Source organism: Hylobates moloch, unplaced genomic scaffold, assembly GCF_009828535.3.
Source record: "Hylobates moloch isolate HMO894 unplaced genomic scaffold, HMol_V3 SCAFFOLD_11, whole genome shotgun sequence".
Lineage (NCBI taxonomy): Eukaryota > Metazoa > Chordata > Mammalia > Primates > Hylobatidae > Hylobates > Hylobates moloch.
In genome coordinates this window covers 102,846,966-102,862,066 of record NW_026652286.1, presented here as the reverse complement: position 1 = coordinate 102,862,066, position 15,101 = coordinate 102,846,966, and the positions used below count along the sequence as shown (strand labels likewise).

General features: G+C 46.3%; 1 protein-coding gene across 4 annotated transcripts in view; it reads right to left on the bottom strand.

Moving 5' to 3' along the window:
• Positions 1-398: 398 nt before the first annotated feature.
• Positions 399-15,101, bottom strand: part of APLP2 (amyloid beta precursor like protein 2) — a 69,506-nt gene continuing 54,803 nt past the window's right edge. For 2 of the 4 annotated variants that reach the window (XM_032167892.2, XM_032167894.2), the window contains 8 exons: positions 14,933-15,061; positions 11,383-11,482; positions 9,426-9,578; positions 7,851-7,886; positions 4,673-4,758; positions 3,592-3,666; positions 3,091-3,246; positions 399-1,831 (listed from right to left, as the gene is read on the bottom strand). In XM_032167892.2, coding sequence (XP_032023783.1) covers positions 1,730-1,831; positions 3,091-3,246; positions 3,592-3,666; positions 4,673-4,758; positions 7,851-7,886; positions 9,426-9,578; positions 11,383-11,482; positions 14,933-15,061 — 837 coding nt within the window. In that variant the 3' untranslated portion in view covers positions 399-1,729. The remainder of the gene's footprint in view (positions 1,832-3,090; positions 3,247-3,591; positions 3,667-4,672; positions 4,759-7,850; positions 7,887-9,425; positions 9,579-11,382; positions 11,483-14,932; positions 15,062-15,101) is intronic. The other 2 variants (XM_032167893.2, XM_032167895.2) reach the window with 1 other exon arrangement.

Here is a 15,101-nt window from a genome sequence, read left to right as displayed (position 1 = left end):
AAGCAGTTGTCAAGGCAACAAACCAAACACCCCCATCAGTGAGGGGATAGGGCCTCCCCGTGTCACGTTATTTAAGCAAATGGAAGCTGCAAGCATTTCTCTGAAAATTCAGCCACAAGCCCTACTCATTGCTTCCAGTAGCATTAAGAAGTCTCATATTAACAAATAACAGTAGCCTAAATTTTGCCAGACAAATGCTCTATGCAGACATTCCCTCTTGCTTTGTTTTCTAAATGCAAAATGGCACTGGAACCCTGGAGTCATGGCTTGAGTAGACATATTTCCGCCTGTGAGGTGCAGCTGGGGTCCTTCGTGGAAGGAAGGTATCACCCTCCTGGAGGCAGGGGCAGAACCATCACGCAGATCAATGCCGCAGTCAATGAAACAAGCAGTCTCGGTGGAAGTTAAAGTATTTATTGATGTGTTTAAACTGTGTACATTCTCCACAGATCATATTAAGGAGTTTGTAGGTGAAGTTTAATCTGTGCATAGTGGGTAGAGACATGAATAGGGTCAAAAGGGAGGAAAAAGGAAAAAACAAAAACAGTCACAGGAAAATAAAAATACACCACAGGTTACCAGAACCTTCAGATTCAAAATAAAAAGAAAGAAAAAGCAGAAGCTGTGAGCATCAACATCAACTGTACAAGCATTACAAAGACTCATGTGAAGAAAACACAATTGTTCAAAGCTTTCCACAGTGTCCATAGACTCAGCTTCAGGGACGGCCTGGACTACTTTCCTTTCACACAAACAAACCTCCCCGTGTTCTCTCCTGGGCCAGCGGCCACCTCCTTGGTGTGGTCTTCTGAGTGAACGTCACAAGGCCGGTGACAGGAGGGGGTGGAGGTGAGGGGACAAAGTAGAGGCCGAGGGTCAGTGCCTTTGGAGAAAGTCCAGAGGAGCCGCCTGCACATCTGGACATAGTTGGAAGGGGAAGTGAACGGTAAAAAGCTACGGTAGGTAAACAACAGACAATGAAGAATGTCAAATATAAGCTACAGGCTAATCTCTGTGGAAGCACTGGATTCCGAAGGAAAGCAGCAGCGGACACCCTCATCTGTATACACTAAGCTCTCTAGAAGACGCTGGAATAAAATGCCTTTAACGTCCTTGGTGACGGGACTTTTACGGAGACACAAAGGTATCCAGCCGTGGAAACACTGGACTTCAAGAAACTGGTCCTTTCCCATCATTTTGCGAGGGTCTCCTCACATGCTTCAGTGGCCATTACAGTTCCCTATTCCACCTCATTTCTCAGCAACTTCCTGAAAGCTCATTTAAAAAGGGAATACTGCCTTTTTTTTCTTTAAATAAAAGCCAGGACAGTGAACGAGCCTGAAGAGTTGACTCATACAACATAACCGGAACGACAGCCTGCATATAAGTCTATTATTGAAAATCGACATTTCCCATTTATTATATATTGAGAGCATGTGTCAGACAATACAATGAAAGTGGGGTTTCTGATTAATTTAAAAAAGAAAACTACATCAAATATCTGCAATAGATCTTTTTTCATTTAAGTTTATATATCATATATTGTTATATTACCATTTTTCACCCATTTAAAAGAATGGAAATTGCAGTTCTACAGTAGTACTTTATATAGTCCTACAGTCCAGGAGGTCAGGATGTCCGAAGCAGCCCTGGCAGCAGCAGCTGCTCACCGGTGGGATCTTCCGGCCCGCCTGCACCCCTCCGCCAGGGCTGCCGCGCTCCCTGCCACCTAAATCTGCATCTGCTCCAGGTATTTGTAGGTGGGGTTCTCATAGCCATGGTTCTGCATCTTGTTCAGGTGACGCTCTTCTGGGGTGAGCATTGGATCAACCTGGAAGAACAAAACGTTGCGGTGTCTGGGAAAAGACCTGCACAGGGTGCTGGGAGACCTGAGCCATTTGCTGCACAATCCCCTGAGGACCAAATGCAGCCAGCAGCCTGTTCCCACCAGACAGGCCAAATGAGAACCGGTGGTGAAACACGGGAGAAATAAAGTAAGGGGATCAAAGGGGCAATGCTTTTGAAACGAGACCCCTGAAAGCTTAGCCCTCACGGAAGATGACAGTCAACTGGATTTCCTAGCACCATGGTGACAAGCAAGGGTCCGCGCCACTGCTTACTACCTGGGCCAACCAAGGCAAGCCACTCAGCAGTAGGCTAGCAAGCAGACAGTGGGACCAGGGGATCTCTGGTCTTTTTCAGCTCTGAAATTCTACAGCTAGGCCAGCAGGAGATAAAACCAAATAACTGGCCAGGTGCAGTAGCTCATGCTTGTAATCCCAGCACTTTGGGAGGCTGAGGCGGGTGGATCACTTGAAGTCAGGAGTTTGAGACCACCCTGGTCAATATGGGGAAATCCTATCTCTAATAAAAATACAAAAACTAGCTGGGTGTGGTGGCGCACACCTGTAGTCTCAGCTAGGTGGGAGGCTGAGGCACAAGAATCACCTGAACCCGGGAGACAGAGGTTGCAGTGCGCTGAGATCACACCACTGCACTCCAGCCTGGGCGACAGAGTGAGACTCTGTCTCCAAAAAACCAAAAAACAAACAAAAAAACCCCACAAATAACTAAGACCAGCATCTGCACTAATTTCCCAGGGCTCATTAAGGTCCTTACTGTATTTATACTTGGGGATCAAGGGCCTCTGGACACTCCCACTGTTCAGTAAGGAAGGAGTGGCAAGAGAAGTTCAGGAACCAGCAGAAGACACCACAGAAACAGTCTGCTTCGGCACTTTCTAAATCTCCTGTTGCTCCTGGCCCCCATTAAAAAAAAAAAGCATACCTGGAAAAAGGAACACTAAGGAAATAATCTGAGAAAAGAGTTTTCACCCTCTGTAGCATAAAATGTTCACATGACTTTCTGACCTTCATAGCCAAGGCCCAAACTAATGTTGACAGTTGGCAACAGCCCCTTGTGGCAGGGGCTGATTTCCAAAAACATGACCTAGGAATCCAGTGAGTAATTGAACTGATGACAGCAGCATGTCTAGTACTCAAGGAGTGAAGATGCCTATTAATTCCACAGGTTCCCACCCCCAACCCAGCCCACAGTGCACAGCAGGTCCTCAGCAGCCCAGCTCCTCACCTCCACGATCCCGTGGCTGATGGTGCCATACTGCCTCTTCCTCAGCATCACCAGGCTGATGACGATGACCGTGGCAATGGCCACTGCGATGACCAGCAGGCCAATGAGGGCACTGCTACTCAGACTGAAGTCCTCCCGCAGTGGGCCCACGGATTCCTACGTGATAAAGCAGACGCGGAAAAAAGTCCCAATGACCATCTGGCAGCCGTGAGGCAAGTTAACTCACTGAGGGCCACGCTCCTGGAAGGTCGAGCCCCTAAAACCCAAAGTAGCACCAAGATCCTGCTTTGCAGGGAACCACCCATATGTGGAGAACGCCCACTCTTCCCAATCTCCATGGAGATTTTAATTTTAGCTTTCTTATCCAAAAGCTATGGGAAGCTGGGGATGAGGGACCCTTATTAACTCAGGCATCTCTCCCGCTTTCTAGCTGAACTGAGAAGCAGAGGAGAAATACCCAAGATTGACAGGAAATCTTAGGTTCTGGAGCTAAACACGTACCCGCTCTTCCTCAAGGCCTCCAACTCTCTCGGCATTGAAGATCATTTCCTTAACGTCCAGAGTCTCGTCAATGACCTGAAACAGTCATGAGAATGTCGGCAGCGAGCAACCGGGTGAACGGGGAGTTTGGTATTTACTGCCTCCTTCCTCTGCTACTTGCTGCTTGATGGAAGGAAGCAGGTACCTGTGGGACCCCCATTAACTAACCAGTTCTGTCACAGCCTTCCAAATCCACTCCCCAAACCCCTAATGAAGGGGCAGGTAAGGAGGGAAGACTATATTATGGCAGCTGGTCCCGTATGCATTTTCCTTTGTGGAGACGTATCTCAGAACAGATTGCCAAAAAGCCACGTTTACGCCAGGCGTGGTGGCTCACACCTGTAATCCCAGCACTTTGGGAGGCCGAGATGGGCGGATCACAAGGTCAGGAGATCAAGACTATCCTGGCTAACACGGTGAAACCCCATCTCTACTAAAAATACAAAAAATTAGCCAGGCGTGGTGGTGGACGCCTGTAGTCCCAGCTACTTGGGAGGCTGAGGCAGGAGAATGGCGTGAACCCGGGAGGCGGAGCTTGCAGTGAGCAGAGATCGCACCATTGCACTCCAGCCTCAGTGACAAAGCAAGACTCCGTTTCAAAAAAAAAAAAAAAAAAGCCACATTTAAATATCAAACTCAGTTGAGGATAATCCAGAACTATAAATGACATAAAATACTAGGTGAATAAAAGGGGGTATAAACCTACGGCAATATAAGAACAAAACCCAACTCTAATCCAAGTTATTAACTCTCTACTCACTTGAAAATGGCCTCTAACAGGTTATTCATATCTTTAGTTGTAAATATATTTTCCTACTCTATAGCAAGAGATGAGCTACTGCTGAAAAGGACTTTTTAATCCTTTTCATACCCAGATGCTAAACACCACAGCCAGTCTGTGGGAGCCGTTGGAGCCCTCCAACCTTCAACTGTGTAGAAAACGAACACAGTGAAGTGCACCTGGAAGCATCTGACATCAGGTCACTCACTCTAATGAGTCTCAAAAGTAAAGCGTGTTGGGCAGAAGAAAGAACAGGCTCACCATGTTTTCATCCACTTTATTCTTACTGTTAATCACTTTTTCTTCGGCACCGATCAGTCCCCCATCCTGCTCTCCCACTCCAGATCCTGTGTGGAGAGAGATCACGGCTGAGGTCCCAAGGATGGCCCATCTCACACCCATTGCACAGAAGTAGCAAACTCCCTCCTGAGGGCCAGTGAGCCCCTCACCACGCACCTCCCCCCGCGACTCATCTGCCACCACGTTCACAAGTCTGAGGGTGCCCTGTGCTCTCTAAAGATGAATGAGACAAGCATTTGCAGAGACCGATGGGTATAATGGAGGAGGAGGGAGTGCTCACTTGTCTCCAACTTGGGAGAATGAAATGCGAGCCTTCAGAGAAAATGTTTACTGTAAGACACACAGAAGCGGTAGCCCAGGGGCATCCTAGCATGGGAAATACACAACACCATTACAGGAGAAATTACTGAGCACCTACTACCCACACCCGGCTGCCACAGCACCCATCCTCACAATAACCTGCACGTTCGCCTTGGACAGAGTAGGTGAGCCCACAGGGAATTCATTCTGCCTCAAATACCCCAATCTAAACTCTTATTTTCCCCTCAAGTTTCAGTTGGTCCTGGGGAGGTTCCCAGGTGATAGCATTTTCAATCACAGTTTGTCATTACGGATTTCTTCCTGCATCTCCCACCAGCTGAATCCCTCTCAGTGCCGAGATCCCAGATGCTCATATCCTAAGTGGCTATGAGAAGATAAACAGGAAGCATGCATTCCACCTATAGGAAGAATTCTAATATCAGCATGGAAGGCACCTTTCTCTAAACGAAGCAGCAAGAATAGCAACTCTCCTCTTGCCAAGGTCAGACACTGCCTGAGCAACATCACTCGTGTGTGGCGCTCCGAAGGACAGTATCCAAATACGCAGCGCGACGACACAGCACAGGCCCAGGGAGGGAACGTGAGAGGCAGTCCTCTATTTTTAGTTCCAAAGCATGTGACTTCTAGCTATCCTAAGAATTCCTTATTAATAATAACGTACAGTTCAATATAAATGTCTGTGATACGAGCCTTTTATAACTAGATCAACCTGACAGCATACTTGGCATTCTAAGGTAACTACCTGCAAGTGAGATTTCAACATGAGGACATGCAAAGCACTGCTGTCCCTGGGCTTGTCAAAGGCAGGTAATGGCACAAGGCACAGCCACAGCAGAGCTTCTGCCTCACAACTAGACTTGTTCTTAACACACAGCAATTTGTAACAGCTTCCACAGCTGCTGAACATGCAGGCTAGCTAATGCAATGCAGCCAAAAATGATGCAATTTTTCTAAAGCTTCAACTTTAAAGACTTGCACGATTTGATTCTAGTTAAATCAGAGCTAGCTTTTGTCTCAAAATGCCCATGAAATGGCAATACTGCACTCCAACTATTTGAGAAAGAGGGATCTGGAAGGGTATTGCCTCAGCAAGGATGCTTATGACCAAGCCCAATCAACTGTAATTCTGAGCTCCTTCCACATGTCTCTCTCTCAGAATTTTAAAGGTCACACAGGCAGGATTTATTCAAAAAGCAATGTGGCACTGAGCCAACTAAAGGCCTACTGTCACCGGACACAGTGGCTCATGCCTATAATCCCAGCATTTGGGGAGGCCAAGGCGGGAGGATCGCTTGAGTCCAGGAGTTCGAGACCAGCCTGGGCAACATGGCAAAACCCTGTCTCTACTAAAAAAAAAAAAAAAAAAAAAAAAAAATTTAGCCGAGGGTGGTGGCATGCACCTGTGGTCCCACCTACTTGGGAGGCTGAGGTAGGAGGACTGCTTGAGCCCCAGAGGAGGAGGTTGCAGTGCGCCAAGACCGCACCACTGCACTCCAGCCTGGGCGACAGCAAGACCCCGTCTCAAAAAAAAAGACCTACTGCCAGTCCAGACTGTTATAATAGATTTTTGGTGGTATAGCCACCATGTTTCTTAACATAAACGCATTACTTCAAGACACTAAAGTTAATGTTTAAATTGTCCCAACTCGTAACAGTTAAGTACAACGGCAAAAGCCAGTTAAACGTCTAGAAAACTCATCTTTCTCTATAAACGCCTCAGTTGTGCTGTTGAAAGCAATGTCGGCACAGTCATCCCCAAGAATAGGCATATTCAAGTAGAATAAAATAAAGCATCTACACGAAGTCATTTTCAGAAGATTCAAATTACACTTTTGTGTTCTGAGAACAACCTGTGGTGTAAACCAGAACACCAACTTCTTAGCCAGGCAACACCATTTGGCCCATCCATAGGAAGTCTGCCAAAGCCAAGGGCGGGCTCATACAACACATTATGAACAGGAAATGTTGAAATGATTCACAATGACTGGGCCGCCCACCCACCTGGGGGATCCCATGACACCGACAACTTAGGTAACAAAATCACATGGGCTTGGGGGACAGAGAACTGGGTTCAAATCCTGGTTCCTCCACTTCTTAAAGCAAGTCATGTCATCTCAGAAACTTCTTCAATTGTCTAATCTAGAAAATAGAGCTAAAAACATTACTCATCCTACAGGGATGTTCAGTGGACTAAGATCAAGTATACAAAGCATTCCACATAGTGCTTTATGGAATGTTAACTGTTTTTGAAAACTGGACTCAGTACAGTGAGCTGGGTTGTCTCCAGCTGTTTGATCCATTGGCTTCCGACGTTCTGAGGAATACTACAACTCAGGGGACATGAGACAACTGGCACAGACAAAGGGCGAGGAGAGCCAAAAAGAAAAGATGTAAATGGGAATTGCAGAGAAAAAGAGGGAAAAGAGAAAGACTCTCCACCTGGCTGTAAATAAGGCATATTCACACGGATACAGCCGTTCACAACCAACCTAAGTTGGATATACTTCTAAAAATCTACCCAGATTAAAAGGGTCATGAAATCTATTTTGGTTGCTGTGCATTCTCTGACATCCCAGAGGGAAAGCTTAGCATGACCACGTGGTAACCAACGCCATGGAAACTGGCCTTAGAGTGCTGGAGACAGGTCAGCTTGTTGGCAACATGGAGGTGGGGCTGCTCTGACTCCACTCACAGCCGTGTAGGAAGAAATGAGGTGGGGAAAGCCAGGTGATGGCATGAAACAGAACATGAAGCTTTGGACACACTGGGGAGTGGAGAGGAATGAAGGTCTTAAAGGGAACATCTTGGACAAACCAACCTTTTTTCATTGGGTGGTACAACTCCGGCTGAGTGTCTAGCAGAAAGGAAAACAATAAAAAACAAAATAAAATAGCACAAAAGGAGATTAAGAAAGAAAATGGCTTCTTTTAAAATTTCTATCTTAGAATTTCTCTATAATGTGAACAAAAAATATTCCTCCTTAAAAACACCATGCCTGAAATATCCCATAAACAAACCAGCAGTACGAGCCACAGCAAATCACTGGAGGGTATCCTTGATAAGAGAGAAAAAAGTAGGTCTGTCTTGGGCCTTTTTAGGGAAACTGGGAGATGCCTGCAGTATTTAGCTTAGCCCACATAATTGTTTTTCTTAGAAAAAAGCAAAAATTGAAGTTAGTGTTGGTTGTGGTTTGCTGACAGGGAGATAAGGTCCTAGTTCAGGTATATCCAAGCTGCCCCGACCCCCAACAAGCACGTAAGAAGTTGTCTAAGCATGGCCACCCAACAAACCCACGGAGATCTGGGAATAGCACAGTGCCTCTTCATCTACCACCCAACAAACCCACCGAGATTTGGGAATGGCACGGTGCCTCTTCATCTATCTGCCACTTCCTCAGATCCTGTTTTGTTTCTGGAGAGTCAACCGCTCTGGGATCACTAGTTTAGAAGGCATTTCCATTAAGGTCTAAAGGCTAAGCTGGATGTACCTCCATCCCCCCACCCCTAATTTGATGCCTTCCTGAGGCCTCTGTTCCAGTGCTATATCCAGTCAGGTCTGTGACTGCAGGACCAGATCGGCTTGGGTTTGACTCCTGACTCTCCACTTACAAGCTACATGACCTTGGGCAAGTTACTTAACCTCTTTACACCTCAGAATCCCCACGTGGGGACACTCGACTACCCACCTGCGAGGGTTACTGAGGATGGAGAGCATCCACTGAGATGCTTAGCTACAGCTGGCATATAACAAGGACTATGGCATAGCTGTGGGCCATTCTTATCATTACCCTATCAGCAGCAACAGCAACAAACAGAACTGATGAGGGGGACTGCCCCCAGGGCACTGGTCTCAGCAACTTGTTCATTTCTGGAGCAGGCTCACAGCTTTTAGAGACCCTCTTAGACACTGAGAACCAGCAGGGGAATAGAGGAAAGAAACGTCTGCCTAGGAGCCAGAGGAACAGCTTCTTATCCCCACCTCATGTCAGAGATATGACCCTGCGCCAGCCCTGTCACCTCCTCAGCCTCTCCAGCACCTACCTCCCAAGACGGCTGGGCAAAGGTAACGCCATAACAGGAAGGCGCTGTTCCAACTGCCAAGTGCCTCCCACATGTAAGGAAGTGCACAAGTTTGAAGAAGTGGGGGTTTGAAGCCACCCATCTTGAAATGGGAGAATTAATCTTAACTTCATGGTGACATTGACACCAATGATTTGAAAGCATCTAGCAGGGTCCCTGCACACAGTAGGCGCTCAATGAATCTGGTCTCCCCTCCCCTGACTCTCACAGGAACACCATCTCTCAACTCAATTTGGTTTTCGAAAAATTGACTTCAATTCTCTCATTTTGTCCTCCCCCTGCTGCCCAGAAGTGGCACCGTCGCCCATACACACCTTCGTTCTCAGGTAAGGCTGGGAAGGGGTGGAAGGGGTGGAACGGCAGGATCTCCTCACTCTCCTCAGAGCTCACCCGGACGTCCACAGGGGTCTCTGAGATGGAGGCAGTGAACTGGTCCATATCTGCACGCTGCTCCTGAAGGAGCTCATCTGATGAAGACAGGGCAGGGGACAGAGAGCAGGCTTCAGAAGGGCCTGGTGTCCAGGCACAGGATGCTCTAGAGCTCCAAGACCCCACTGTGGCTCCCAGCTCCTGCCTGCAACGCCTGCCCTGATTCTGTGGCACCACAGAGCCCCAGCACCAGGGACCCCAGGGTGCCATCCCAGGCACCCCTGCCTCCACCTCCACACTCCAGTTAAGTGGTATCCACAACTCTACAGATTTTGGGGGTTTTAAAAATTATACATATTTAAGGTCTACAATATAATGATTTGATATACATATACACCGTGAAATAATTTCCACAGTCAAGCAAACACACACATCACCTTCCAGAATTACTTTTTTTAAAAAATAAGAATATCCCAAATCTACTCTCGGCAAATTTTTAGTATATAGTACAATATTACTAACTACAGTCCTCACGCTGTCCATCCCATCTCTAGACATATCCACCCCACGTAACTACAACTACCACTTCATACCCTCTGACCTACTTCTCCCCGACACCAGTTTTAAATATGGACCATATACCGTGACTCCTAGGCCCGAACCCTGGACCTACTGCCTGACCTCTGCCTCACCTAAATCCTAGATCTCCACATAACATCCAACAGAAATTTCTATCTTAACATGTATCAACAGAGCTCCGGATTCCCTTCTCCACCTCAGTCGGCCATGGTACCACCATCCCCGAGCTGCTCACAGTGGAACCCTAAGTGCAGTTCTTGATGCCGCTCCCCCAACCCCACACACTCCCACCAGAACACATCCTAGAGACCATCCCCAGCTGCCCCTGGGGCGCTCCTTCTCCTGCCCCGTCACCCCTTCAGTGCATACTCCCAACAGCTCTCTCCTGCATTTCTATAATCGCTTCCTGGCTGGTTTCTAATTTTAATAGACTCTACACGAAGCAGCCAAGTGAGCTTTTAAAAATGCATAATCCAGATCTAGTCTTTCCCCAGCTGAAAATCCTCTAACGGCTTCCCATTATCCTAGAATAAAATCCAAACTCCTTGATTTTGCTGAAATTTCTTCCTGATCTGGTCCCTGCATACTCTGGCCGCATCCCCTTTGCCATGCTGTAGCCACACTGCTCTACTCAAATGTGATGCCTGACTTCTACCTGGGGCCTTTGTAGCTGCCGCTCCCTCTGCTACCAATGTGCTCTCCGGCTGTGATCTTACCATTCGGATCTCAGGCCACCGTCCCCAGAGCCAGCCGCCCCGACCGGCTGCTCTCTACCACTCCGCCCGAGTTTTAACTCTGCATAGCACTTATCACCATCTGACACTTATTTTCTTGTTTTACTATCTGTTTTTCTCCTATCATCACATGAACTCCAGCAGGTACTATCTGTGGACCATTTTACTCTGTGACACGCAGCAGACATCATAAAACTTGTTGAATAAATGAAGAAGATAAAGACTGGGAGAGGAGGAGGTGAGAAGTTATATAAAATCGGTGCTTGAAATAATCAGAATTAAGGAGGAAAACGGTAACAGGAAATCTCGTAGTCTCTTGCAATTTCACACCCCAGATATTCTTCCACTAACAGAGTGAAGGTCAGTGAAAGCCAAGGCTCCATGGCTCACAGCCAGTGCATCTGTCCTTGGTTCCTCCTTCACCTTGCCATGTAAGCTCCAGTGGATTCCAGGCTTCTGAAGCCAGGGTGTGCTAATGCCCCACTTTGTGGGCCTTGCTTGCTCATCTCTCTCTACTCTTGCCCAGCTTTCACTCCTGAGCCTCTGCAAGAAGTCCCACATGACCTTGACACAAACAGCTGGTACCCACCAATTTCCTCTTGAATTTCTTGGGCTACATAAGGTACTTTGTAGAGCAGAGAGAGGCTTTGGTTCCTTCTTTCTTCAATCACGTGGAGATGTGTCATCACCTGGAAGCAGAGTTATGGTGGAGAGGTGTTGTGACTGAAAACAACTAGGCCAGGAGGGAACGTGCAGCTGGAACATCGACACACCTTCTGGAAAAACCACTTTACAAAGTATATTCTCTACAGAGTCTAGCAAAGCAACTGGTCAGGGGAAATGTATTAATCCTCATGCCATATTTACTCACTGCTAAAGGATAAGAATGTGTTCAGCCTGGGCGTGGTGGCTCACACCTGTAATTCCAGCACTTTGGGAGGGTGAGACAGCAGGATCACTTGAGCCAAGGAGTTTGAGACCAGCCTGGCCAACATGATGAAACCCTGTCTCTACCAAAAATACAAAAATTAGCCAGGCATAGTACTGTGTGCCTGCAGTCACGGCTACCTGGGAGGCTAAGGCTGGAGGATCACTGGAGCCCAGGAGGTTTAGGCTACAGTGAGCTATGACTGTGCTACTGCACTCCAACCTAGGCAACAGAGCAAGATCCTGTCTCAAAAGAAAAAAAAAAAGGACTGTATAATTCCCCCAGCTGACGTGAGAATTTATCCGGAGAGTGCTCCAAATTAAGAGACAATTTATTAAAAAATGGCCACTAGCTACTGGATTTTCATACGAGGCACTTAATACTAATTCTATTGAGTTAAAAAAAAAAAAAAAAGAACCCTAATTTGTACAATGCTGAATGTTCAGTAAGGTTTTGCTGAGTGAAAGAAGAGTCAGTTGATTTCTACCACTGGTCAGATTAGATGTGATTTTAAAAATACTGAAATTACTGGCTGAAAAGTAGACTTGGCAACAGAGGGAACCATTATGGATTTTGCTTAGTGAAGCAATTGCTTAAATGATTATTGTGGTAAATAAAGAATTAGTTTATTCCTATTTAACTAAATTGCTATTTTTTGAGAAACTCATGCTGACGTATAAATAAACCTGATTTTAAGGGGGTGATAAAGGAAGACTCATCTACCATAGCTCACTGCCTTTTCTGAATGCAAAAGTTCTAAGGTTATTCATTAAAAAAAAAAAAAAAAGCCATCAGAAGTGGTCACTATTTTTACAGCTTTTCAGGATAGAAGTGAAAGGTGACTTGGGCTAGCATCCACCCCAATGACATGGCGAGGTGTGTTGCTGTAGCTCCCACAGGCTTTTCAAGCAAAGTCATCCCTGCCTGGTTAGACCTGCAATTACCAAGCTTTTCCTAAAGAGGGTGCTGGAAACCAATGGATTAATTATGTGGGCTTGAAGCCATTAACATGAAGGATCAAAATGAAAAAAAAAAAAGCTAAATGGAAAGATGCTTTTATTGTAGATTGACATCTCGCTGACCTTTCAAAGCAAGGATGAAAGCAATTTAATTTTATATTTGCCATTCTGTCAATCAAGGAAAGGACAAGAGTGAGTGCCTTGAAGAAAATGCAAATGAAGGCAAAATGCAACACCCACGGGTTCAGCAAGTGTTGTCCTGCTACGCCTCCCCAGAGGAACCGGGAGCCGTGTGAGAGAGGAAGGTTCACACACTCACAGAGGACAAGAACCACAGAGTGGGAGACTGCAAATTAGTGTCTCTACAGCAAACCATTGGCTACAGTATGTAAAAGCACCATCTCACTCATATCCAGACAAGCAGATATGGCACAAGTTACAACAGGCTGAATATCTGCAAATTTTTCTGGTGTTTAGATAACAGAATAGGGAACAGGCAGAAGGTAAGCTTTGCCAGAATTACAGCTAAGAGCAGGTGGTAAGTAGCAGACAGGAGAGCTGGGTTTTCTCCCCAAAGGTGTTTAAATGGGAGCATTCCACTTCCCACATTACTTGGTGTGGAAGCTTGATCTCACTTGCAGGAATTCTCTATTAATTTAATATACTGATCAAAATCTCTCCTTCCCTTCTACTCTCACACAAAACTGGCTAGAATACAACGCAATAATTTAATTTTAAAACAGAAAGTCTGGAAAGTGATTAAGTCTTTTCAAAAAATCAAGTAGACCCGAAGAGCCTAAGCCCCGTCAAGATGCATGCATTTCCATCCAGGCCTCCTGGACTTTCCCCTCTTCTGCTACATCCAGCAGGAAGCAAAGCCCTGAGCTCCAGGCCCACACCAGATGCCTCTTAGGTCTCCAACCCAGCCCCTTTCCACATTCTTCCCACTCTTTAGAAGCCTGAGTTCTTTTATTCCCCAAAACAACCAGCTTCTGAAGTGAACTCTGTATATCTACGAACACCTGCTCTAGGCTGGGGCTGGTGGCTCACGCCTGTAATCCTAGAACTTTGGGAGGCAGAGGTGAGATGGGAGGATTACCTGAGGCCAGGAGCCCAAGACCAGCCTGGCCAATATGGTGAAACCTCGTCTCTGCTGAAACTACAAAACTTAACCAGGCGTTGTGGTGGGCGCCTGTAATCCCAGCTACTCAGGAGGCTGAAGCAGGAGAATCATTTGAACCCGGGAGGCGGAGGTTGCAGTGAGCTGAGATGGCGCCATTGCAGCCCAGCCTGAGTGACAGAGTGGGACTCCGTCTCAAACAATCAAACAAAAGACAAAAAAACACCTGCTCTTCACCTTTACAGTTATTATCTCTACTAGCGTGTGAGCTGCTCAAGGGCACTCAGGGAGTCAACCCGGCAGCACTGAACGCCAGTGTGGAGTCTGGCACTCAGACAGACGCCGGCTCCACAAATGGAGCAGCTCAGCTCCAATACTCCAAAGGCCTTCAGGCACATGACCTTTTCATCTTCACACACACAGCAGCTGTGGGGAAGGAGGGTTTCTGGGCTGACAGGCCAGCACCGTGCAGTAAGTGAGCCCACGTACCCTGGCACTCACAATCAGCACAGCGCTGTATTTACACTATGAGAGGCAATCAGGTAAGATCAGCATTGTGACTATAAGGCCCCCTAGGAAAGCTAACAGGCTGAGCTACGAGACTTCCTGGTTTGAACGGAAGCTAGCAGTCTTGTAGGCAAGCTCATTTTTATGAATACAAAAAAGTAAAACTCAATATATGAACAACACCAATATTAGAGACAGGAACCAGAAACACACCTCTATAGATGAAAGTAAAGCTGGACAAAACCTAGGAATGTAAAAGTGTCTGTCTAAACAAAAACTATACTGCACAAGAGATCAATTTTTAAGATCTGCTTGATAAATACACCTAGAAAAGGATCTTGAATATTGGTTCTGGCAATACCTTAAATCAGAAATAAATGATATAAAAAAAATTCAGAAATTGTTTAAGTATAAAGTACTTAATATAAAAAAGTATTTAAAAAGATGTTTTAAAAATAGTGCCCTTGCAAAAACCAGCTCACGTACCGAATGTCTTCGGAAATCAAAACTCATTTTCTAAGGACTAATAGCAAGTGCAACTAGCAGTGCTGTTCAACCATTAGTCAAGGCATTATGTTCCCCACTGGAAATGCCCTCATGGCAAGAACTTCTACATCTACTGTACCTGGGATTTCATCTGGGCCGCCTTTTCTGGGTCAACAGCCAACACATGCTGGTAATGACGGATGGTATGCAGGCGATCTTTGTTCTCAGCACGGACATAACGCCGTAAGGCCTGGAGAATGCGATGAGGCTGTAAGACAGAACAGTTGTTTTAATATCCAGAGACTAGA